This window comes from Lissotriton vulgaris, chromosome 3_1 (assembly GCF_964263255.1).
Source record: "Lissotriton vulgaris chromosome 3_1, aLisVul1.2, whole genome shotgun sequence".
Classification (NCBI taxonomy): Eukaryota; Metazoa; Chordata; class Amphibia; order Caudata; family Salamandridae; genus Lissotriton; species Lissotriton vulgaris.
In genome coordinates, this window is record NC_141689.1 from 190,769,481 (window position 1) to 190,796,428 (window position 26,948).

At 46.8% G+C, this 26,948-nt stretch overlaps 1 protein-coding gene across 4 annotated transcripts in view; it reads left to right on the forward strand.

The window, feature by feature from the left end:
* Window positions 1–26,948, forward strand: part of UBAP2 (ubiquitin associated protein 2) — a 1,436,418-nt gene that overhangs the window by 296,906 nt on the left and 1,112,564 nt on the right. For all 4 annotated transcript variants that reach the window (XM_086960301.1, XM_086960303.1, XM_086960302.1 and 1 more), the window contains exons 6-7: window positions 12,600–12,677; window positions 25,483–25,540. In XM_086960301.1, the coding sequence (XP_086816427.1) occupies window positions 12,600–12,677; window positions 25,483–25,540 (136 nt within the window). The remainder of the gene's footprint in view (window positions 1–12,599; window positions 12,678–25,482; window positions 25,541–26,948) is intronic.

The window sequence follows — 26,948 nt, forward strand, 5'->3', positions numbered from 1 at the left end:
CTCTAAAGAGGATTCAAGACAACCAGGCTTGGATTACACTTTTTTAGAGTGGAGCGATGTTCCAGGTCTGAAGGTCTTGCGTCTGCTCAGTCTGTTAGCTTTCTGCATACTGTAGGTCAACCCTGTACGCTGGCATTTGATGGCCCTCCAGTGGTGCCTCCACAGACAGTGGTTTCAGCACAACGGAGATCTCAAGGAGGTGGTCAGAATCTCCAGAGAGACTGCAGCAGAGCTGTTATGATGAAGTGTTCTAGGCAATCTGTCTCGAGGAAAGCAGTTTCATCATCCTCCACTGGTGGCCACAGTGATAATGGATGCACCCACTCTAGGGTGGGGAGCCTATTTGGGGTCAAAGGTATCTGGTCTCTAGAGGAATGATTGTTTCACGTCATTCTTCTGGAATTACTGGTGATACGTTTGGCTCTTTATGCCTTCCTTCCCTCCTTTCGCAGTCCCACTACCGAGGAAGATTCACGGAGACTGGGCCCAAGTCATATTGACCGCCCTGGATTGGCTGCGAAGGGTGTGGTACACAGACCTTCTTTACCTTTCATTGCACCCTCCGCTCTGTCTTCTAAGGGCAGAACTCTTCTCACAGTTGCAGGAGCAGGTTCTACACCCTCGCCTTCATGCCTGGAGAGTGAAAAGGGCATCTTGAGCTTTCTCGCTCGCCCTCCGGATATGGTGGATGTTATGTTATAGACTAGGAGACACTCATCAAATCTGTCTAGTCTGGTAATTGGGCCAAGTTTAAACTGTGTGGAGCTAGTGGAGATAGATGGATTGATCCTTTGCAGGCACATTTGTCTGATGTTCGGAGATTCTGTCTTTACTAACACACCAGGGTTGTGCAGTACTTACTGTTAAGGGCTACTTGTCTGCTTTTCTCGGTTTCCCCTCGTTCTTTAAATCTCCTATAGTTAAGATTCATTACGGGCCTAACAAATAGCTTGCTTCCCACTCCATTTATCATGTCTGTCGGGTTTGAATTTGGTTCTCATACTCTTGATGGGTTCACCATTTGAACCATTACATAGTTGTTCCCTAAGGTTCCTAGCGTTTAAAACTATATTTTTGGTTGTAATCACTGCCGCTAGGATGGTGAGTGAGTTGAAAGCTCTTAGCTCCAAGCCTTCTTTTGCATCAATCCAAGCAGATAAGATGGTTCTTTGGGCCAGAGCAGCTTTCCTGTCTACAGTGGTCACTCCTTTCCACTTGGGGTGGCCCATCACCGTACCCACTTTCTACCCTCCCCTTAACCTTCAAAGGAGGAGAAACATACTCGCCTGGACCCCAAGAGGGCGGTCAGCTTCTACCTGGACAGAACCAAGGACTACAGGTTTTATGATAAACATTTCATCAGATATGTGGGCAAGATGAAGGGCAAGGCTTTCCTCAAAAGTACTCTGAGCGGATCATCCTCTGTATCAAGATCTGCTACGCCTTGGCCTAGAAGGAGCCTCCTGAAGGTATTCTCGCTCATTTTACCAGAGTCTTCGGCTTTGGATAGAGGGGTCCCTGTGGTTAACTTCTGCAAGGCGACACCTTGGGCCTCCCTCCACACTTTTGTGAAGCACTGTTGCTTGGATTCTGAGGTGAGGAGGGGTGGGCCATATTGCATGTTCTCTGCTTCAGGATTTTTTGGTATAGACAGGCACCCTCTGCTGGGAGCGGGACTGCTTTATTCAGTTAAAAAGGTGAGGAATCCACAGGCAAATGCATCCATCAGAAGAACAAGTTACTTGCCTTCGGTAACGCTTTTTCTGGTGAATACAGTATCTAGCAGTTGATTTTTTAAGCTGTTAACAAATTTAGCACATCTCCCTAGACCCCCGGTGAGCTGCTTGTGAAGTATAAGTCTAATGCCTATGCACAAGAGCTAACTCCCGCTGCCAAAAAAATGGGTTTTAGCAGTAGCCTCCTTTGTTGATCTAAGGCAGGGCAACCACATGATAAATGGAACCATGATTCCTGATAATTTTTGCATAGCCTACACGTAAAATCACCCCTGCCACCAGCCCACACGGGTTGAAATCTCTTATTAGTAATGCAAGCATTATCATATAAAGGATTTGATCCCAAGTATTTGTATTAATGAGATCTAAAAACTATTTTTGAGGATTCTCTGCATGGGTTGCGATCCCAGGAGATCGACCGATTGCCTGACAAGATGATGCCCAGATATTGCATGCTGTCTACTGCTACAGTTTGGTCCGTCACCCACCCACTATGACCTGACCAGCCCTGCAGAGGCTATAATATAGACTTGCCAATGTTCATATATAGTCCATTTTTTCTCCGAATACCTGCATTATTCAGCGGATCCTGTTACTGGATTTATGTGGGTGTATGAGGAAGAACAGGACATCAGCATATAGCATGATGTGGTCTGAGACCAGTCTGTGGTTCGGAAACACGGGCAAACATCCCTCATACTAATTCTAGTTGATCCCACATGGGCACGTCAACCATGGTAGACCACCCTGTTGGAGCTGTCAATAATTTCACATCAAAAGCTGTACCTCACCTCCAGTCTCCTCACATAGAACCATCAGACATCCAATCCCAAAGAACTGAATTTAGTGATCTGGCTCCTGAAGTCAGAGTTTGGTTATTTAAATTTTCCACCAGACTATATTAATGTTTTAAAGGAAGCATGAAGGCCTACCACTCGAGCTTGCTAGGCAGCAAAATGGAAAAGATTTGTTGCATGCTGCAATAACAAAATCAATCCTTCAGACGCTTCTATACAAAACATCATCTGTTACCTCTTACATTTGCAGCAAACTAGACTAGCTTACACATCTATTCCTTTGAACCTTGCAGCAGTAGCTGCGTACCTACAGAGCAGACATATGTCACTACTTAGAGTTCTAGTAATCAAAGTGTCCATGGAAGGATTAAAAAGAGTAATACCACCAAGGATTCCTCTCGCCCCAGTTTTGATTCTCAACATTGTTCTCACAAGGTTAATGGGGCCACCTTTTGAACCATTGCACAAGTAGCCATTGAAATTTCGCTCATGGAAGGTTGCTTTCCTCATTGCCATCACATTACTAAGGAGAGTTGGTGAGCTTCAGGCATTACCATTAGAAGAACTTTTCTTTCAGCTACCCAAAGACAAGTTTATTCTCCATACCAACCATAAATTCCTTCCCAATGTAGTTTCTGCTCTTCTTATAAACTAATTGGTTGAATTACCAGTTTTCTTTCCTTAACCTGGTTCTGTAGCAGAATGTGCTCTTCACACTCTTGATGTTTGGATCTAATGTAGGCCAGGCAGTTCTTAAAACACAGTTCCAAACAACTGCAACATCTATAGGTTAGCCACCACTTTGGGAGCATACAGCTTTATAGTCTATGCAAAGCATGTGTATCTACAGACAACATGCCATGAAAGGATAATGTTACTTACCCAATAAGCATCTGTTCTTGGCATGTATAGCTGTAGATTCACATGCGGCCACTCGCCTCCCCAGGTACCTGTAGTTGTTCATTGTACTTTTATAGGCATGGACATCTCTATACTACACTTACTTGCTCTTGTGGGAAAATAATCTAACAATGGAGTCAATGCCCATGCACACTATCACCGACGGGCGGAGTCACCTTACCTCATGGCTGGAAAGACTCTTTTGAAGAGAAAGAACTTTCAAACATCCGGACCCAACACTAGATTGCAGGAGTATGCAAAGCATGTGAATCTAAAGCTCTACGTGCAAGAACAGATGCTACTGGATAAGTAACATTATCCTTTTTGACTAGTGTAACTGGGATCCTGCTAATCAAGACCCCAGTCACTGTGCTTCCTCCCTAAATTTGACATGGGGAAGTAGTTCAGTACATCCACAATTGGCTGCTGATGTACCCATGTAAGTCCCTAGTATATGATACTGGAGTACCCAGGGCACAGGTATTCCAGGGATCCCCCCTGGGCTTCAGTATGTATTATACCAGCTCTGAGAGACTACCATTGCAGCCTGTGTAAGCTGGTGCTAGCGCCACTTAAGACAGATATGTTTTCTTATATCTGAGTTCACTACAATTAAAACCAGTTACCCCCCAAGTCACGCTTTTCAATCCTATAGGCTGGGCGCTTGGTTCCAAGTGTGAAGGTGCCCCTGCATGAGCAGAACCCCTTGCAATCCCCAGCGTCGATTCTCCAGGCTTTGTAAGTGCGGTCAGCAATTTTGATACATATAGTGGCCATCCATCATCATGCAATGGCTAGCTATATAGTCGCTGTGCCGAACCTGGGCCTGTTTTGTGTCAAACATGTTGGAATCATACCCAGTTATCGGTGTTGGAGGTACGAGTCTATGGACTGTGAGGCTCCTCCACAAAGCTCCCAGTACTCCTGGTAACAGCCTTCCAGGGTCTGCTTGCAAGCTAGTGCTGCTGCCGACCCCAGACACAATTCTGACCTCCTGCTGTTGAGCTGAGCTCGAGCAGGGAAAAGTAGAACAATAGCTTTCCTATCACAGAACTTAGTGTATTGGGCTGGGGTGAGGGCGCTTGCCAGTGCCACCAGACCGCTTTGAAGGGCACATTTGGTGCCCTCCTGGCATACTCTTTTTTAACAAGTTCTGAGAGCCCTTGGCTCCCGCTCTGGCAAGAAACTGGATAAAGGACATGTCAAGCCCCTTCTCCAGGAGGTCCCCTGAGTCGTCCTAACCCCTTTCTTAGGGTATAAAAAGACTTACCTGTGGGTGGGTCCTAATAATTTGTCGCGGGACAAGACTCCAGCCTGAAACCATGTCACTTTACCCGTCTTAACACTTGGACTTTGCTGGACTTTGCCTGGAACCAGACTGCCTCAAGGAATACTGCTGCTGCTCCTGGTCTCGCTATATCACAAGTCGTCTGTGTTTCTTCCAGAATCAACAGACCGGTGGGTATCAAGGACACCCAAAGTAATCTTCCTTGGAGTGAAGGAGTCACTCACTTGCATCTGCAGTCACAACAAGAAAGCTGACCAGTCTGCTGCTTCTGATGTCCCATGGACTTCGAACGGGTCAGCAACATAGGTGGTGGTTCTGCAACTCCCTCCAGGCCTGACCTGTCCTCTCTGCAATTTTGAAACCACTATCCCTCGTCTAAACCACTGGGACCAAACCCCTGTGCACCATATCTACTTAACGTTGCCGGAGCTTGTTGTCTCTGCACTCCAGAGATTGTTTGCTACAAGAAGCTCCAGCATCGCTTTCTGTTAAGATCAGCTTCCTCACCATTCCCTCTGCACCATGGACCTTTTTCTTTGCTGAGCTGCTTCACTTCCTTCGACTCCTGTGTCTTCAGCATGTGGGTCCTCGCGAGGGTCTTCTGCTGCTTCAATGGGCTTCCCTGCTTTATTGGGGCTTGCTCTCTTTCCTGTACTTGGTGGGTCACTTGGACATTGCTGGTCCCCATGTTGCTCCTTTTTTATGTCTTTTGCTTCTTGCCAAAGCTTGTTGGTGCTCCCGCCAGACTCCGACCCCCTGGTTCTCGACTTTCGGCGTGAGACCGCTTATGCACAGCTCCTGGTCTTTCGCAGCATTGCCTGGTCCTCACAGCTGCGGCGACAAGGTCATAGTACTAACCCCTGCATCCTCTGTCATTGTTGGGCAATACTCTTTCGTGCTTCCTGGTTACCTCAGTGTGGCATAGACTTTGTCCCCTCTGCTTGCAAGTTCTTCTCTTCAAGAATCCACCATTGTATTCCACCGGTTTCTTGCACAGTCCTCCATTGTGGTCTACTGTGGTTTCCTGAGTCACTTTGCATCTACGCACACTGCTTCCTTGATGTAGGTATCCTGGTTCCTAGGATATCCACAGGACTCTCCAACCTTTTTGTATTCCACTGGGTTTCTTTGGGTCCACTGGTAAGGGTCTTTCTTTCCGATTGACTTTTAATAAGTAAGCAGCTGTGTTCCATCTCTGCACAGATCCTCCATGGGGTTCGTGGGTACTTGCTTTGGTTGTGTCCATCTGTTTTAAGCTCTTCTGAGTCTCCTGGTCCAAGTCCCGACTTTGGCCGCAGTTGGCATTCCACTTCTTTTTAGTATTGTGTGTACTTGTATTTATATCTCCGTGTAGGAGATAGGCCAATGTGTTAGTGAATGTTATGTAATAAATGGACATATTTTTGTAACTACGCTTTGAGGTTCTTTTTTGTTTAACCTACATTGCATGATTGTATTTGGTAAAACAAGCTGCTTATCACTCCTGGACTAAGCCTAAAGGCTGCTCTCTCCAGATATCACTTAGAGAGCTTTCTATGGTTTTCTAAGACCACTAAAATCACATTAAGTGCTGTCTGGCTTTGGTGCAAGGTGTTTCACTTCAATAAGTGTGCAACATATACTAAGCCAGCTTTCTACACTACCCTTCCCACAATGTCTGCTAAACGTCTCCGGCAGGCATCCCGAATCATCCCAGAGGCCTGCCATCTATCCCTGTCAGGATGCATAACATCATTCTAGTCTCCGCCTGTGACCGCTATTCATTCCGGTACGTACACCTATATGTCTACCAGTCGATCTACAAAGGTTTGAAGAAGTTGTGGAGGGTTATACATGCTATTAATGACTGGGTTCCCTGTGTATGGTTCTCATCACGAAAACCTACCTGTCCTACTAGTCTACCCAAGTCATCAGGAGCTGAAGGGGAACTCTTTGGATTAGAATAGCCACTCCCCGGCAGCTTCTCGTAAATCCTGACTGAAAGGTGTGGGCATAACTAAAGCAGGTCAGACAGGGAGTTTTAGACCCCAGAAGATGTGTAGTATTTAGACCCCTAAGCGCTTTGCCTCGCGAAGCACTGCACCCTGCTTCACCTCGTCCAGGACCACCCGAACATTACAGCTTATAAAATTGAGCCTTCCCGGTGGAACATTAGCATTCAAATTAGTCATCTGGGCACAAAATTAACACATGGTGGACTAGACTATCTGTACACAGGGCCACCATATGGAGAGCATCCAAAATACAAGAAACTAACCATAAGTGTCCAGGAGTGTGCGATGCGGCCCCATGCCTCACCAAAGAGACTATCCATCTGCAATATGCTGTGTGCCCAATCCTTACCCCGGGGGAACAACAGCTTCATTTGTTGTTGCTGTGGGTCGCTGGAGGATGAATCCAAATCAAGGAGCTCTTCATCAGTCCAGTTGAGAACCTCCTGTGGGGTATTAAAAAAATTGTGTGCAGGATTTATAGATTATGCACACACCGAGTGGTAATGGGAGCATGTAGGAAATGTTAAGATCCCTAAGGCAGGCTTTTACCGTTATAGAGCACTGGCGCTGCTGCTGGACCATTTTGGTGCAGTTCAGGAAGATCATAATGTGATGGGTTGATTTTAAAGGAGAGGGATTCTGGAAATCTTGCCAGTTTGAGAAGTGTCATGAGAATTTAGAATCCTGGCAATGACCGGTCGGGGCGAGGGAGGTGGCGAGGTGGCTTCTTTACCAGAGCTCTGTGAGCACGTTAAATTATGAATCGGGGAGGAAAGGCCTCTGCAAATCCCACAAAGTGGAGGTTATAGCTGCAGGCCTGCTGTCCGCATCCTCCACGCGTGTTGCCATGCCTTGCTCAAGGTTTCAAGGTCATCAACTTTCTTTTGCAGTGTGGAGATGAGATCTTCGATGCTAGAGACTCTGGATTCAGCCTCCGTGAGACGCTTTACTGCGTTGCGGAGATCTTGGCGAAGCAGCATTACATCCGATGCCACTGCTTCAATCCTTGCATCCAGCATGTCCCTGGACTGGGTAATTGCAGCCAGCAAAGTTGCTTTGTCTGATGAAGCGCATGGGGCTCCACCGGTATCTACAGTTGTCGCTCCAGTCCCTGTGTATCAGTCCATTGTGCTCTGCTTAGAGGTGGACCCCGAGGGCTTATTTTTTGTCATTGTGGGGGGTGTATTTGGGGATCGTCCATACAGACTACTGTGGCCCGTGTTCCTACACCGCTCAGGCAGTCCATGGTAATTGTTCCTGATAGATATGTGCATTTCTGTTGATAATGGGGTTCCACTTCATCGGAAGCCGCTCCGCTCTCCTGAAAATTTAGGGAGGGGAAAGTGGCACCACCGCCCCAGCCACGCAAGGTGTAGGCTGGTTGACCCAACCGCTTCTGTAGATAGTAGTGCACTCCCCTGCCCACCTAAAGAGTGCCTCACCTGGCGATCCAGCACAGAAAACCACCGCTGTCAAAGGCTGCAGGTCTCTAGGGCAGGTACCTTCAAGCTCTCAATCTGCAGCAGCCACAGTCCTTCAGGTCGCCGCAATATAGCTCCCACGGCCCCCACTCATCACCGTTTTGCGCCGCAGGTCCGCTCTTGCCAGGCGAGCAAGCCATCCCAGTGCCCGGCAGCGTCCACGCCCTCCAGGCCCTCTTTCTCCATGCAGCTTTGAGGGCCTGGCCTGGCCCCACAACCGCAGGGGCACGGCAATGCTACACAAGGCAGTGTTGCCGATCACGGCCAGGCGAACGAACACTGGCCCAAGGCCCATGAGGCACCTCCACTGCAACAGGCCCAGCACCGCATCCGCGGCCTTGCTGACGACACCCACCAAGCCGCTTGATCAGACTTATTCGGATCAATTCACGGATGCCACCGTGTTGTGCCCTTCACTTAATGCACTGCGTCAGATAGTGCTGTTGTGTTACCGGGCCAGCGTGAGGCTGAAAAGTGTGAAATGGATTGGTAATAGAGCAGGATTATGTAGGATGTAGTTTGCTGCCGGTGCTTGCCTGAAGCACTTCTGCCATGTATGACCGCTAGGCCACACCCCGACTAACCATTATTTTTGACCATTTATAACCACAGAAACATCTACTTTCACAACATTATCATCAACACTTGTTCCCATAGCATCTCTACATTTAACCATTATATGAACATTCTATACTTTACCATCCTGTGTGACCAAACTATTCTTGTTCACCTTTACAACTTTAAGAGCAAGACCAAATTTGGAATCTCCCCTTTTCACCAATCCTGACTTGAGTATCCACGCCCAATCTCTCACTGAAAAAAATGATGCAAATTGGAAACAGGATCTCTCCTTTTAGGCAAATGGAACTGGCTGACTTCAGTAATCGAATGAAGTGTAAAGGTGGTACATCCAAAGTATTTCCCTCCGTGTACTGCACTTGAATTTTTTGCAGCAGCCACACTTTCCTTAAGCACATTATATAAAATGTTCAACTTGACCAGCCTCTTGTGGTTCATATTAGGACGTGGTAACGTGCCTGATGCCATGCAAAAGTTAAACCTCTTCCATCTCCCTTGACTTGCTCTCAATTATCCTTCACCATTACTTCCGGACAGCCTTCTGTGGAAAATTATTTTCTAAAAAATTAAATTACAACCCAAGCGATTGCCTGTGCCACGAACCTGAACTCTAGCAATTTTGAATGATAGTCCATCATTACCAGGGCAAATCTCACTTCCATAGGTAAACGATTAAAGGAACCATGTATGTCAAAGGCCACCTTCTCCCAAGGTGAAACTGGCCAGGAAACCGGTTTAAGCGGAAGATGAAACTCTCTGAGCATCTTATCGCTGTTTACACACACTCCACAGTCGCTTACCACCGTCCAACCCAGGCCACCAAAAATTGATCTAATAAGTTTGTTCATGGAAGACATCCCCCGGTGTCCCTTATGAGCCAACTCCAGAATCCTTCCTTGCATTCTTTTGGCCATCCTTCCATCAGATACTTCATAACTATTTGCAAAAGGTCATCTTCCTCAGCCCCCCCCCCCACTCCTCTGACAAGCCTCTAAATTCTTAACAATTGCAACCACTTTCAGCTCATCCCATTCACCTTCATCTGAAAAATCTACAGTAAAACTGTTTGTCTGGAACATATTCTACTCCAAAGGTCTCCTCCTGTAACCTAGAAGTAAATCTTGCTATTTGGGCAGTGGTGTCCCCCACCCCCCTTCCCCCCTCCAGGTGTCAAAATTTCCATCAAAGGCTTCTGGTCAATCCTGAGAATAAACCTGCTTCTCCACACACAGTTGTGGAAGTTTTCAACCACCCATACACATGCCCGCAATTCCTTCTCAATTATAGCATACCTTCTTTCTGTTTCGCTAAACGTTCTAGATGCAAACATTACACACCACTCATCCTTACCACTCTTGTCCTAAAACCCCTTCAATTACATGCACACTCGCCTTATTGATAAAAAACTGTTTAAATGTAGGTGCATTAGCTATTTTTTGATTTACTGAAAAAGCAGCCTGTTTTTCCATCCACACACATTCTGCTTTTTTTTCGTAAGTATTCTGAAAGGTTCCATTTTGGTGGTGGAGGCTTTTATGAACTTGATGTAATATTCCCACAGCTCTGCAAAAGACAAGTTTGTCTTTGTTATCAAGAGCTAGTGTATTATTCATTGCATCCTCCAATGATTTATTTGGAACCACCCCCTCACCAGACGTGTGCCCCAAATCTTAAACATATGTACATAAAACATTTCTCTCCCTAAAGTGTAAACTCATGACTTTCCAACAGTTTGCCCACAGCAACCACATGCTCTGTGTTTTGTCAATTTTTGAACTTAAGATTTCATCTTGGAAGCACTTCATAAGTGTATCCAGATCTAGGTGAAATTGGCTGATACCTACATAGAACAAGTAAAACAATTTGACTACTTGGGGTTAAGGTTTACAGACTGACACTTTATCTTGGATACCACTTATCTCCAAGTGTCATTTAATTCTTCAGCAAGTTAGCTGTGTTGTAGTCAAAAAGTTGATAGTATGCATTTAATGGCTGGCTGCTCCAGCAATTAACATCTATCGAGCAAAGGGGGTTGGTGCTGCAATTTATGGAGCAAAGAGACAGAAAGGTATTGCACTACAAAGACAAGTTGCAGTGTGAGGAGTCCATGAACCAAATCAAACCCCCTCAAGGAAAATCGTTATATTCTAAATTTAGATACAGCATTCTGCCTCTTTATAGCTTTCGCAACAGGTGGAATGGACATAACTCTTCTATTTGTCCATCTATCTTGCCCCTTCCTGAAATAGAAGACCATTTCTTCTTTTTTGTCCAAGATACTCCGCTCACAGGAAAACTTGGTTAATTCCAATTTTCCGCTTCTTGTTGAAAAGGCAAATGAGATCTGAAATCAGAATACTTAGAAGTGACAGCGCTTTATGGTTTATTTTTGCCTCTTCCAGATAGTTGATATATGCGTGGCGCCTTAGATGTAAGTACTTGTTAATTCACAACATAGAATGAAGTGGTTGTCTCCCTAAAATTAATCCCGAGAACCAAAGTATAGACTGCATGCTAGTTCTAGAATGTACAGTACCTACAATATATTACAGTACTCTTCTTCTTTTAATCAATTGTTTTAGGGATGTTTTAAATAGGATATTATGGCGATTTAATTTATTATGTTTGTAATTTTCTGTATATACTTATAAATACCTATGTAGATGTATTTTTAATTATTCCTATGTAAAATGTTATATAGAATTGATTGTAGAAGCTATTTATGGATGTATGTGTTTTTATGGTTTGTTATAAACTGAATAAAGACTATTCTACTGCTATTCTGATACAATATTTTCCTGTTTAAAAAGAGCATTCTCAGCATCCATAGTTGTGAAATTGATTAGTTTTTGAAGTTGTACTTTTTTACATCTTCTTCTTGATGTGATTTGATTTTGTCAGCTGGTGACTGTTTGCTTTACATTCTGTTTGAAGCACTGTGCTGACAGGAATACACCTAATATGTTTTAATGTTAAACAGTTTTATCTTTTAATATGGTTCTAACTAAGCAATAAAATGTAAATTTGAAATATATGTAGGTGATACACTTTTTTCACACTGGTGTCATTGGGTAGAAGCCTCGCCCACTTGAGCCTTTTTACCCAATATTAGTTTTGGGGAGAGGAAGGGGAAAAATTAACTATTGAGTGGGCGGTATGCTGGGTGTTGCTTGAACACGTTAAATGAGTGGATGCGTGCATTTTAGTACTTTTCTTTGAAAACCTCTAATCCCTTCACCATGTAGGAAGTAAGTAGATTGCATCAATGTCAAGGAAAGTAGTATAGCTGCTGCATATAGAAACCTCACTATGTTGAGCAATTTGTGATTTGTGGGCACAACATTCTTGATGACGGTGCTGCGTGCATTGTGTGACATTAGTGCTTAATGAGGGTCGACAAGCCCTACGATTGTAGCCTGTTTAATACAGAATAGAAATATTAGGTCATTGTTCGAGTGATGGACGCTTTTTCGGGAGCATACAGCTAAACTCTACCTAACTCAAATTTCAGATCATTTATGCGTCACGTAAATCCCTGCTACCTTTCAAAGGCCCTAGTGCGTTAGTAAGCTTTCAGAGTTGTCTATTTAAGAAAACTAGATATGATGCTTGATATGTGGTGGACCGAATTTTCATTCCTGCTTGCCTCTTCAAGGACACCATTGGGTGCAATAGTTGCATTAATATGTAATGATCCATGGTAGTGCTCTACGTTTTGGCTTGAGCCGAATAGCTAAGTTAGTTTGTCTGATGGAGTTGAATTCATGTGTATTTGAAGAATTAGCATTAAATATTTAAAAGCACAAATTTTTCTTTCTCTTCAGTTAGGATAGAGGAAAATGGTGTGGATGGGTTTCCAAGCGACAGACCTTCAGACCGTGGGAGACGAGGGCGTGGAAGAGGTAAGAAAAGAAGACCAAGTTAAACATGAATAATATGAAGATTGCTATGCACTAACATATTACCTAGTTTTAACTAGTTCAATCCCTTTTACAGCCTATTTAGGTTACTGAGCTGCATAATTGATGTAGGTTTATTTTCTAATTGCTAAACAAATTGGGCGTTCAAGTTTGATTAGGACATATAGAGGTAATTTGCATTACAAACCACAATCACATCTTAACAATGTTTCATATTTATGAAAGAATTGTTCTTTGATCCCTCTAATCGGATAGTAAATATTCAGTCTTTGACTTCAGATACAGCATCTAGAAAGCATAACTTATAGATCTGAAAGAAACACGTTAGTGTTCGATTCCTTACCTCAGACTATCCCCAGGCGTCGGACTGTATCTGGAAAGTTTTTCATCAGCAGTACCCCTGCGCGTCGGTAGGCGTTGTCTGCAGCTCTCCGTCCGTCGACGGTGTTGTGATCGCCTGATGACGTCACTGGAGTACTTAGACGCCACCCTTGCGCACTGACGTCTGTTCTTTTTTTCCGTGCCAGCAAGCGCAGATCCTGGAAGGGCATACCCGTAGTCATTTTTTGACTAACTTGTTGGACATTTTTGTCTATCTTTTTCGAGTCGACTTGACTCGTGGTGCCGGTAGGGATGTCCAGGTTCAAGCTGTGTGATGCCTGTCACTGACGTTGGTTACTGACCCCAAACGCCGGTGTCTCTACTGTTTAGGGGCTGACCACGATGACCAGTCGTGCCCCGACTGCCGGGCCTTGACATCGAAGGCTAGGCGGGAGCTTTCCCGTAAGTTACTTGCGCTCCGGCAGTCGGCTCTGTGCCGCTCGAGGTCCCAGTCGAGGAGGAGGAGGAGGAGGAGGAGGACGAGGGACCGGTCGCGGAGCCGGAGTCATCACCTATCGTCCGGATCCAAGTCCTCGTACTCTGGTAAGTCGAGGCATGGCAAAAAGAAGTCTAAGACACGCCATCGTTCTTAGACCTCCCCTCGCCAGTTGTGCGACTCTGCCGAGGGTTCAGGTGGCGAGGCACTGGGGGAAGCCCGCGCGGCACTGGGGGAGCCCGCGCAGTCATATCCAGCCCCACACCTTCCGGTCCCTGGGCTCAGTGCGACTCCGGAGCAGATTCAAGACTTCCTCGTGGCAGTCCTAGCCCTGTGGCCGGCGACTTCGGTCCCGGCGTCGTAGGGCCCTTGGGATCCAGGCCTGGGTCCCGGTCGACGCCGGTTGACCTCATGACTCCTCCCCTGGCGCCGACCCTCTCAAGCCACCTCTGGCGACGCCGGCCCCGGTTTCAGCCCCGGCCCGGGGTCTGCGTCGGACCGGCGCCCATCGTCGCAGTCTCAGAAGCTGACTGGTGAGTTGTTAACCTACGCCCGGCTCCATCATTTCTGCCTAATTAACAGGACACGGATGAAGGAGAGGACTGGGGGGGAGGGGGGGGGGGCACCCTATGGCACAGTAGTGCCAGTTAAGTCAGGACTGGGCAGATGAGCTAGGGATGGCCAGTGGTCTAGGCACTTCGCCTGACACTGGTTTTATCTTTCCTCCTTCCGTGGCTATGGAAGAGGGAGCTACTTATTCTGTGGTGCTGCGCAAGGCGGCCACGGCCTTGGGCCTTGAGCTCCCGGCAGTAGCCGCGAGGACTAACCTCCTCACCGAGGTGCTTCAACCGTCAGAAAGCTCTTCGAAGCCTCTGCTGCAGTTTGAGGCCCTCACTGACATTATGATAGGCACAGTCTCTCCTGTGGATTGGAACGTGGCCCGGCGCCACTGCCTAGCAGCTCTTTGGTGCTGTTTAAAAAGGCCCTAAAAACATGGTGCTTCTCTAGAGCCTATACAGGTTGAGTTGTAGAGTTCTTTGTTATGAGCTGGATTTGGAATTAGGCGCCTTGATGCCCATTGGGCTAAGTTTGCGCACGATAAGATCCCTTTATTATTATTATTATTATTATTAGCTCCGGGCGACCCCTGCTTCTGTCCGTACATCCCACCCCTGAGAGTCTGGTTATCAAGGCCTCCACGTCCTAAACCGCCTTCCTGTCCGCACCTCCGAAAACTCCCATCCACAACTCCAAAAGACTGGAACAGTTAGGCAAGAAACAGTTTTCCTCCATCAGTCTAGGGTTGAGGTCCATTAATACTGCATGCCTTTTGGACCGCTCTCTGTGGGATACAATGACGGACGTGCTGCCCCAGTGTCCAGAGGAGGCCAGAACACTGCTCGGCCAGGCTCTTGGTGAGGGACGGGATGCAGCACTGTATTCCATTCGATGTGGACTTGACACCACGGACTCGCTGGGCAGTGCGATTGCAACGATGGTGGCGATTCATAAGCCTGGCTGAGGTCCACAAACTTTTATGGGGATGTCCAGAGCGCACTCATGGACATGCCTTTCGATGGCCGTCGCCTCTTTGGCCACAAGGCAGATAGCGCGCTGGAGCGCTTCTAGGACTCCAGGGCCTACGGCCAAGTCCTTGGGCCTGTCGGCCCAGCGCCAGCAAACTTCTGCTTTTTGCCCCTTTCGTGGCCAAGGAAGAGGCACCCCTGCAGGTTCGTCCAGCCACAGGCCGCAGAACCAGCCTCAAGGTGGTCGCGGAGGTGCATTCCGCCGTGGCAGAGCAGGGGGACAGAGAGCCGGTCAGTTCTCATCCGCTCCCGCAGCATCTGCCTCAAAGCATCCTAGTCTAGCTTTCAGGCCCATTCCACGCCAGTGGGAGGCAGAGTTCGCCATCGCCTGCTCTACTGGCGTGCAATCACTTCGGACATGTGAGTGCTGCAAATCTTCCGAAGGGGCTACTCCCGCCCCTTCGAGACGACCCCTCCAGCCATGCCACCGCAGTACCATCGCATGTTGGGGGATCACTTGCAACTTCTGCAGGAGGAAGTTGCGGCCCTCTTGGCCAAGGGGGCCCTCGAGCGCGTTCCTGGCCCAGAAGTAGGACGGGGTTGTTACTCCCACTACTTTCTAATTCCCAAGAAGGGCAAAGGGGGCCTACACCCTATCTTGGACCTCAGGAGCATCAATGTCTTCCTCTCGAAGGAGAAGTTTAAGATGCTGATGTTAGCTCAGGTTTTGATTGCCCTGGACCCTGGAGACTGGATGGTAGCGTTGGACTTGCAGGACGCTTATTTCCACATTTCCGTCCTGCCAGCCCACTGGCGTTACCTGCGTTTCACGGTAGGCCACGAGCACTTTCAGTTTACCGTGCTCCCTTTCGGCCTCACCAGTGCCCCTCGGGTGTTCACAAAAGTGATGGCGGTGGTCGCAGCTCATCTGCGCAGATTAGGGGTTCCAGCCTTCCCAGATCTCAATGACTGGTAACAACCAGGCTCGCCCCAAACAGTCACCTCCCACCTCCAGACTATGGCCGACCTCCTGCACTCGCTGAGGTTCTCCATCAACGTGCCAAAGTCACATCTGAGTCCCTCCCAAAATCTCCTCTTCATCGGAGCGGTTCTGGACTCTGCGCAGTTTCGGGTTTATCCTCCCGAGAAGGGGGTTCGGGATATTCAGGCTCTGATTTCTATCTTTCAGCCTTTATCCCAAGTTTCGGTCAGGATGGGCCGACGGCTGCTGGGTCTGATGCTCTCCTGCATCCTGCTGGTACATCACGCCAGGTGACGGATGCGGGCTCTGCAGCGGGACCTGAAGTTCCAGAGGGCACAACATCCGGGCAACCTCATCGACCACGTCTTGATCTTGGAGGACACTGCAAGACAGTTGCAGTGGTGGCTCACTGACTGCGATTGGGTCAGATGCAGATCCATCTCCCTACCCCAACTGGAGCGCACAGTGGTGACTGATGCGTCCCTCCTGGGATGAGGGGGCCACATGGAGAGGCGGAGATCAGAGGCCTCTGGTCCTGCGGTGTCCCGGCTCCATTTCATTCTTCTGGAGCTGCGGGCGATCCGACTTGCACTGAAGGCATTCCTTCCCTCTGTCCAGGGAAGTGTAGTGCAAGTGTTAACGGACCACACCACTGCCATGTAGTACTGCAACAAACAGGGCGGGATGGGGTTGTGGACCCTTTGTCAGGAGGCTCTGCGCCTATGGACATGGCTGGAACATCAGGGCATCACCCTGGTGGTTGAACACCAGGCAGGTTCCCTGAACACCAGGGCGGACTAACTCAGCTGTCGGTGCATGATGGATCACGAGTGGTGTCCGAACTCTGACGTTGCGCAAGGTCTCTTTCAGCAGTGGGGAGAGCCTTGGTTATATCTATTTGCCACCGAAGAGAACACGCAATATCATCAATTCTGATCTTCAAAATTTCCAAGGCGGCACTCGCTATGAGACGCTTTTCATCGCGAGTGGAGATGCGGTCTGTTGTACGCCTTTCCGCCTATACCACTTCTGCCCAGAGTGCTGAAAAAGATCAGGCGTGACCGGGCCCAAGTCATCCTTGTGGCTCTGGATTGGGCACGAATATACTGGTATCCCGAGCTACTTAGTCTGTCAATCGATCCCCCGGTTCAACTGCCTTTTCGGGAGGATCTTCTGTTGCAGCAACAGGGGATTGTCGTCCACCCGAACCTGTCCAGCCTCCACCTACATGCGTAGAGATTGAGCGGCGACAGTTGATGCCATTTGACTTGCCTCCTGAAGTCTGTGATGTCATTCTGGCAGCCAGGCGTCCCTCCATGAAGACTGTATACGCCTGCAGGTGGAAAACATTTGTGACCTCGAGCACAGCAAAGGCTGTGGATACCCTTTCCACCCCTCTTTCTGAGGTTCTCCTCTTTCTTCTTTACCTGGCCCAGCAGGGCTCTTCTCTGCGCACCATCAAGGGATATCTTTCAGCTGTTTCAGCCTTTTTGAGGCTTCCTGATCAGCCTTTTCTATTCAAGTCCCCTTTTGTGAATAGTTTCTTAAAGAGCCTTTCTCGCATGTTTCCCTTTGTAATGCCACATTGGGACTTGAATCTGGTGTTAACCTATCTGATGTGTGCTCCCTTTGAGCCACTTCATAACTGTTCTCTTCGTCTTCTGACTCTCAAGACTGCTTTCCTGGTTGCCATCACCTCTGCCAGAAGAATGAGTGTGCTCCAGGCTCTTTCTTCTAAGCCTCCTTTCCTCTGTCCTTCCGGACAAGGTTGTTCTGAGGATTTCTACCCAAGGTGGTTACTGCCTTTCACATAAGCCAGAGCGTTACCTTGCCCACCTTCCTTCCGCCTCCGCACCCTTCCAAAGAGGAAGAGAGGCTCCACCTTCTGGACCTAAAATATGCACTTTCCTTTTACCTAAACCGCACACAACAGTTCTGGGTGGATGACCAACTTTTTGTTGGATACGTGGGCGCTAAGAAGGGATGGGCTGAGCACAAAAGGACCATCTCTCGGTGGGTCGTTTTGTGCATCAAGATCTGTTATTCCTTGGCTTAAAAGGATCCTCCTGAGCGGCTGCGTGCCCATTCCACTTGGGCCACGGCAGCTACTACTGCCTTGGGACGGGGAGTCCCTGTGCAGGACATCTGTCGGGCAGCTACCAGGTCCTCGCTGCACACGTTCGCCAAGCATTACTGCCTGGAAAACCAAGTCCGGAGAGACTGCTTCTGTGGCCGTTCAGTGCTCCAGGACTTTCTGGTGTGATTTTGGTTCGCAGACCCACCACCGGGGATGGTATTGCTGGGATACCTATTCTAAGGTAAGGAATCTAACACTAACGTGTTTAAAGATATATCTGTAAGAAACATTAGTTGGTGTTCGATTACTTACCGCCCCACCCATCCTCCCCGTTCTGAGAACCGATATCTAGGGTTAAGGACATCACTTTCAGGGCCCTAGTTTCATGGCACCAGTGTTGGTTTCTTGCATGGCTCTGCGTTTCTGGCGCGGAAAGCTATGTACAGAACGGACGTCAGCACGCAAGGGCGGTGTATAAGTACTCCAGCGACGTCATCCTGGCAATCACAACGCCGACTACAGACGTGGAGCCGCAGACTATGCCTACCGACATGCAGCGGTACTGCTGACTAAACTTTCTGGAACCAGTCTGACACCTGGGGATATTCTAAGGTAAGGAATCTAACTCTAATGTTTCTTACAGATATAACGTTACCGATGGTAAGTAACTTGTGCGTCAATTATATTACCCCTCCTGGTATGTCCTCTGGTTTTACCCAGCTTTTCCATGCCCGTAAGATATTAATTTTTTGTGGATGATTCCGGGATCCAGGAAACAAAATTTGGGTGTACACCAGATTCATAAAGGGGCCTGTGGAAGAGGGGAGCAACTGTGAGGCTTTTTTACATGGTTCAAGGCCACATTCTGAAACTTCAGCATTACCTCAAGCCCACTCAGTTTGTACACAGGAACACTGAACCTGAGAGCAGGACACTTAGTATCTTTTAAACAGAGCAACCATGTGAAGAGTTTGTTTATCTTTGTGTTTCTTTGCTCTGAATAACAACGCTTATTTTCACCCACCTCAGTGGTACACATTTGATTTACTTTGGGAGATAGAGGATTGTGTCTGAACAGGTGGGGTAGAAAATTCCTACAGAATTTGATATCATTCCTTATTAGAATTTGCTGCCCTCTCAATACGACTAAGAATAAATCATTTTCTTGTTTTTTATGTTTTCCATAAACTTATGATAAACATCTTTATATGATTTACGATCAATTGGGTCTTTAGTTTTCCTCCATTTTCGCTCCGCAGTCCTGCAGGAAACCTTAACTAATTTTAGTTGTTCAGTAAACCATGGAGCGGCTCGGGCTTTAATTGTAACTTAAGTGAGAGGAGCAATTTTATTCAAAACTTTTGTTATAGTTCTATCTAACAAGATCGCACATTGATCAATGTTATCGATTTGTTCGAGACATGCGGGCTGCTGAATTCATATCTGTGCATTGATCGCCGCCTAGTGTTGGGTCCGGATGATTGCACATTGTTGTCCTGGAAGAGTCTTCGAAGTATCACGAGATAGGTGGCTCCTCCCCTGGACTACAGTGCGCATCCTCAGATTGTTTTTTTCCGCCATTGGGTTCGGATGTATATTTGTTAACTCCAGTTTGGAATCGATAAAAAACTTTAGATTTGGCCAAAAGGCCTCTAGTTATCGTCGGTATTCTCTTTGCGATCGGTGCCCAGTACTTGTTCCAGCTCTATCCTCGAGCCGGATGTCAAGAAGAGCTGCGTGGCTATTCAGCACTAAGGCCCGGTCGAAGCCAGAGGCCTTATCGCCGATCCATTATGGAACGGAGCCCGTTCAAAAGATGTCCCGTTTGCAACTCCAAGTATTCTCACATCGATGTCCACCCGGTGTGCAACAAGTGCCTGTCTCCGGATCACGATAAAGCCAGCTGTATGGCTTGTTCTCGGTTCCGATCCAAGAAAACAATTCGCCTTCGACGCGCGGCGCGGAAGGAAGCCCAGTAGACGGCACCTGACCCAGTGAACATCTTCGATGCCGAGGAAGATGAGGGAGTCTAGCAGGAAGTTCAAGGGAACCGGTCTGATCCTGCATCAGAGATTGACTCCAGTTACGATGCAGGTGAGGAAATGGTCGAAAATGAAGACTACGAGGTAGGAGACGACCATGAGGCCCTTGGGGCCGTAGAAGATAGCTCGAGCGAGGAGCTAGGCCCAACTGTTAGTATGGGGGCCGAGACTGGAACACTCTATAAAGCTCAGGTCGAGGGATCGCCACAAGGCCTTACCCAAGATCAAACGCATAGTTCTACAGCCTCGCTTCAAGGCCCGGCTACGGACAATTCCAAAGAGCCATCGGTTGATTGAGCAAAATCGAAACCAAAAACATCGGTGACTACGAAACCGAAAGCACCGGAAACAAAATCGAAACCAAAAGTACACATTACTTTGGTCGGATCGAAGGCTTCTGAACCGTCGGCTCCAACGAAACAATAGTGTTATCGACCCAGAGAGGTCGCTAAAGGGTGTCGAGCCGAAGGCCGGGGCACCGAAGAAGAAGGTCATGGACATCGACCCGAAGAAGTCGGTGTCGAAGACCGCAGACACAAACAAAGGACTCGAAACACAGAACGTTCTCGATCCTAAACGTCGACTCGAAAAAGCAAAGGTCAGTAAAGACCTGGAGTCCAAAACAAGCAGTGGGTCTAAGGACCCCGTCGAGTCAACACAACCATCCGCCTCTTTTTCGAAGCAGGTGTCTGACTCGCTGCAGCGCATTAAAGAAAAGGCTATTGCTGTCGGACCGAAGGCCACTCAGCCCCCAAAGACAATCAGTAAACCTCCGAAGTCGTCTGCACCGATTAAATTTACACTGCCGCCGCCAGTGGCACCTAAGGCGTTCGCCCCTAAAACGGGCATCGAAGCGGCCAAGAATTGTCCATGGGGCCAAAGCCTACAATTGCTGAAGGGGCCACCAAGCATCGACAGCCTGTGCAGGAAGATCAGTCGAGGCAATTCATCAACGCTGAGACTGGTAGACTTTCCATTTTCAAGCGAAAGATCGCCCCAGAACAGCCAATAGAGTTGTATAAAATTCCATTAAAGAAAAAGAGAGATTCTGCAACATCACCTTCTGTTTGAACCTCTACAACAATATGGACAAGAACCTGCTCCTTTTACACCCACACATTCAGATGTGGATGCAGGCGATGGTGAAAATGAGGATTACAGTTATCCTGTAGACACTGATCCAGAAGACCACACTGAACCCTGGACAGACACTGTTGACCCAGGGGAGCCACAAAATGCCCCGGAAGGTCATATCTATGCTGTTAAAACATCAGCTACAGAAGACACGGCTGCGTTTAACGCACTTATTGAGAGGGCAGCAAAAAATCATGATGTCCAGCTCCATGCTGACCCTATTGAAGAGGACTTTTTAGTTGACACCTTCTCAACCTCAGAGAGAACTGTCAAGACTCTACCCATGCTGAAAGGTGTCCTGAAACACGCTGGAGACCTCTTTAAAGAGACCACAAGGGCAAGAGTGGTAAACCCCAGGATTGAAAAAAAATACAAACCAGCACCTGTGGACCCTACGTATATCAGGGGACAGTTGCCATTGGACTCTCTTGTTGTTTCTAATGCTCCTAAAAGAGCGAACTCCCAGTTCACGGGTGATGCTCCTCCCCCTGACAAGGAATCTAAAGTGTTAGAAGCCTCAGGGAAAGGGTGGCAGCTCAAGCGGCCAATGTCTGGCGAATCTCCAACACACAGGCACTCTTAGCCAGATATGACCGGGCTCATTATAATACACTTGAGACCCTGTTACAACACTTGCCTGATGAGTATAAGGAGGCAGCAGAAATGCTAATACAAGAAGGGAAACCTATATCCAACGCGTCTATTAAGTGTGCGCTATACGCAGCAGACACTGCAGCCAGGGCTATTAATACAAGCGTTATGTTACAGAGACATGCCTGGCTGAGAATCTTCGGCTTCAAGCCTGAGATACAAACCACCATACTCAATCAGCCGGTTAACCCTGATTACTTATTTGGCCCAGAAGTAGACACCACCTTAGAAAAAATTAAAAATGACAGAGACTGCAAAGTCTATGGGAGCTCTACAGTCGCAGCAGTTCAGTGGTGATTCTTTTCGTCGCTCCAACAATAGAGAAGCTTCCAGAGGCCAGGTGTCCCAACAGACACAGTACAGTAAAGGAGGCACGCAGACCACCTACAACAAGAACAATAGGGGTGGCTATCGTGGAAACAGCACCAAGGGCAGAGGTCGTGGAAACAGCTCCCGATCCTCCGCCACTAACAAACAGTGACGTCTTGTCACTACCCCCGACCATATGACACCGGTCGGGGTGAGACTACAACAGTTCCTGCCGGTCTGGAAATCCATCACTACAGACAGGTGGGTGAGGCAGCTTATCCAGTACGGTTATTGTCTGGAGTTAACATAAACTCCACCCAACATACCCCCACGACACCGTCCTATGTCCGCAGAGCATATACAGTTATTGCAGCAAGAGGTAGTCGGCATGCTGCAAAAACGAGCCTTAGAGCTCGTGCCTGTGGAAGAAAAAGGTACAGGGGTGTACTCGCTGTACTTCTTGATCCCTAAAAAGGACGGGTCCCTCAGACCCATACTGGACCTCAGGCCCCTAAATCAGTACCTCCTGTCAGAACATTTTCACATGCTCACATTACAGCAGGTTCTACCGTTACTCAGGGAGATTTCCTCGCAACACTAGATCTAAAGGATGCATATTTCCATATACTGGTACACCCGCTCCATATAAAAGCCAAGAAACTGTTAGTTGCATTTGCACAGTCACATCTTGGGTTTCTAGTTTGATTATTAAATGCATTCAGATCACAAACCCAAATGCACGCTACTTTCTGCATCGAAGGTGCGTTCTGCTCTTTAAAAAATAGGGAGGCAAAATGTCCTTCCTTGGTCTCATGCCACTACTATATCTATGAACATTTGCAGCTTGGTAATCTCAGTACATTCATTAAAAATGTACTGAACATTCAGGGTTGCCCAGAAACATAAGTCTGTCAAACTGTGCTAAAAGTAGTGTTCCACACATTCCCTATTTTCGCTTGCAAGACACTGCTATTGGCATTTGGGACTGCTTTTCAATCTAGATGCAGCTTGTGATGTACGGAAAACTTAACCTACCCGTAACAGCCGGCTACAAGTAAATATATCCATTTTACTTACCTACCTGTTCTGAGTGCTCAGGCTTCATGAAAAAGTAGCGAGCCATTAAACCACATACCAACACCCTAACTCCCATACGGTGAAGGAATGCCCCTTCTGCCAGTAGGTTTTGACTGTGACAACATTCACTTAGGGGGGTAAGAACAGAGCATGGCATTTAGATGTACACATAACCTAACTTGTATTTGTAAAGAGCATGTTCACTGCAAAGGTAATCTTGGCGCTGAATAACAGATGTTTATTGTTACCCAACTCAATGGTACTCATTTTATCGACCTTAGTAAAATGTAAATTGATACTTGTATACTTAGAAGTATGAAAGGCTGAGTTCCCCCGTCGGGATTTGAACCTGTGATCATGAGGTCAAACACTGGCCCTTATAGTGGACTCATTAGTCCACTAAGACACCAGACCCAGTAGATGCTCAGGGAGTTAGAGAAGCACCATAAAGTGGCCATTGAAAGGGGGTGGGGGTCCTTTTACTGCATGTGAATTTTCAGTCCTTGAGGATACTCCAAGGGAACGATCCAGAGAAAGTAAGTACGAGCAGTATCCACCACTCCAGACGCTGGCATCAGGCCCAATAGACATTGAGGATACTGATGTCAAAGTCAGATATTACACCATACTACTTGTCATCTTGGAAAGGCTCTACACTGATGCCACAGACTGACAGATAATTGTTAGTGTGGACACAATCGACATCAAGACATGGGTCATGAAGCTACTCCAGGCACTTGATGATGTTGCAGTTGCTGTGACAGTAATCTATGTCAACTTAGAAATTGTTGTTGAAAGGAAGAGCCTCGAGGAGAATTATGGTGGGATAAGCCATTCATGTAATGATTTGTGAAATTCTTTTTTGAATTTCTGTAGCCTGTTTTCTTCTTTTGTGAGACATTGGGATGCTTTTGCTGATACTTATTATATTCATTAGGCCGGATCTGTGTGCATCTAGTATTTGCTACTGTTATCTTCTCATCAATGACGTGACAGTATTAGTTCAGTTTATCTTGTGTTATGCAGGCTTCTGTGATTGTGCTAAACAATTTCACTTCTCATTGAAATTGTAACTGAATTTTTGTACTTTGTAACTGAGTTTAGTTGATTTTTTTTTTTTCATCCCTCCTAATTTTTCCACTTACCCAGCACGCTTTGTTCGATCAGGCTTTGGGGTGCTTGACAGTTAAATATGACTGGACATCAAGGGTTACATCATAAACAGGTAGGGTTAAACAGTTAAAAGAAGAATACAGTGAATTATCCTGAGAGCAGTGCATTGGTTTAGGAATTGTCCAAGCAGATAGACCTTGATCTGTTACTTGAAAGCAATGAGTTGTTAGTTTTCTAAGTTCAGTGGCTACAGTTTCAGGCTGCTTTGGAGAATTATTGCAATTGTGTAATACTCTTTTCTTGGTCATCTTCATCTGACTCAAGAAGGTTTTTGCCTCCTTTAACAGATTCTCCCTCAGCAAGAATTTCCCTAGTTGATATGAGCAAACTTCAAGAGGTGCTCATCTGAAAACCTAACAAACTGAAAATCCTTCTAGACTTGTAGTAGAAGGTTTGAACTTGGGGACTTCAAGGTCAAGCATGTCTCTGCTTCAGAGCCTTCTCAAGCCATCAGCAAACGAAATAGCTAGTTATTCCTTGTGGCCATTGGATTTGCCATGTACAGTTATGCTCCTATGGTGCTCTGCTTTACCCACAAGTAATTCACTGTCATTTTAAATAGCAGAATACTGTTTGAGGGACAGGAGAGAGACTGCTGAGGCCTTTTTTGCCCTTCTCCGTTATCTCCAACTGTCACTGAATGACTGTTATTTCTGAGGCAGTGCTTTCTGGTGTGTGCAACCTGTCAGCAATTGTCTTTTATAGATTGTGAAACCAGTGGGGAGAGGAACATATTGAGCCATAATGTTGTAAATGCTCCCTGCCCTGGCAAAAGTAGGCTTTTCCAACCAAGAAAGTTCTGCTGCTGCTCTTTGCCTTGCTTCTCTATCCAGTTGAAATCTTGCTGCAAATGCTGCCATTTAGGTTTCTTCAAAAAACAGTTAGCCGGACTGTTGGTTATGTAGATGCAGTATAACATCTAGGATCACACCATTCATAGTGTGGTAAACATTATATTATCAAAATTGTTTTTTATTCCGTTATTTCATTCATTGACAGGTTTTGGTGGCCGTGGCCGAGGAAGAGGAGCAGGAAGGTTTTCAGCACAAGGCATGGGGTAAGTTCTATCTCGCTTTGTCTTGATGTAATTGTTTGTCAAAGACCGATTCCGACAGCTGTTTCGGGCAAACTGAATCGGAACATCTGTCCAGATTTTTTAATCGTAATTGCTCGTTCGGCAACTGTGTCTTAGAGCTGTACTATTCGGCTCTGAAAGGCTCTGCCTGTCCGAATGCCTTTTGGAAGCGATTCAGACAGCCAGGACGGTTACAGAACATCATAATCAGTTGTTTGAAAATGGGTACGATTTGGTCAGCAAGCAGGGTGCTGAATCGAATTCGGCAAACCTTAATTTCAATTTGAAGCCCTTCCAAAAGGGGATCGTACTCGACCTCATTATGTTAGCCCCGTTCTGGAATCCCATGTGACATAGGGACAGCTTCTAATGTTTAGGATTTAAGTGAATGTACCTATAAGTCCAAATCTACTGTGCTTTGTGGCATATGGTTATCTTCTTTATATTTAATTTCAAGCTGCCTTTTCTGGCGGACCTTTTTAGGTCTAGCAGACCTACCCTCAATGCGTGGGCATTGAAGGTGTCTGCTTCAGACCTATTGTGGCCCATATTTAGGAATGTGGACAGCTATCAGCCGCGCGCTTTGACAATGTCAGATTTCACCTCTGGAGCGCACGTCTGAGCTGCTCTTGCGCGGAGCAAAGCCCTTGCTCACACACAGACACAGGCAGCCCCCACCCCTCTGCATGCACGCACGCACGCACACACACACACACACACACACACAGGCGCGCGCATGCACACGGCACACATACAGGCACACGGCACACTATCCCCTGCCTCGCATTCTCTCTCAATCACACAGTCACGCATGCGCACACACATTCCCTCGCGCACACGCGCACACACGCGCGCACACACTGCCCCCCCCCCCACCACATAATTACACTCTACTGAATGCAACACACTCCACACAATTAGAAGAACTTTTATTCAAGTATTAATTATTAAAAAAATTAAAAGCTATATTTATTTTTAATATCAATACATCTAATTCACGTAAATACAACACATATTGCATTACAAATGCTATAGGTGTCACATTTGCGTAAGTTAAAACTATTAGCATTGTAAATGACAAAGCTATTGATTTTGCTATTTTCAAAACCAACACATAAATAACAAAACTGTCATTTACAATACCAATAGCTCAAACTTTCCTAATGCGAGACCTATTGCATTGCAAATGCTTGTTATGTTTGGAATTTGATTGTTTTTATATACTTTTGCTCTTTCCCAGCCAGCTTACCAACGGGTGTGATAACTCCTGGTATTCATCCACAGACTGTTAATATCTGCTTGCTTGTGCTGCCTGCTCTGGAGCTTCTTTTCCATTTCTGACCCCTCTACTCTAAGCATTTCTGCAATTTGAGTATGTCCTACTGTGTGA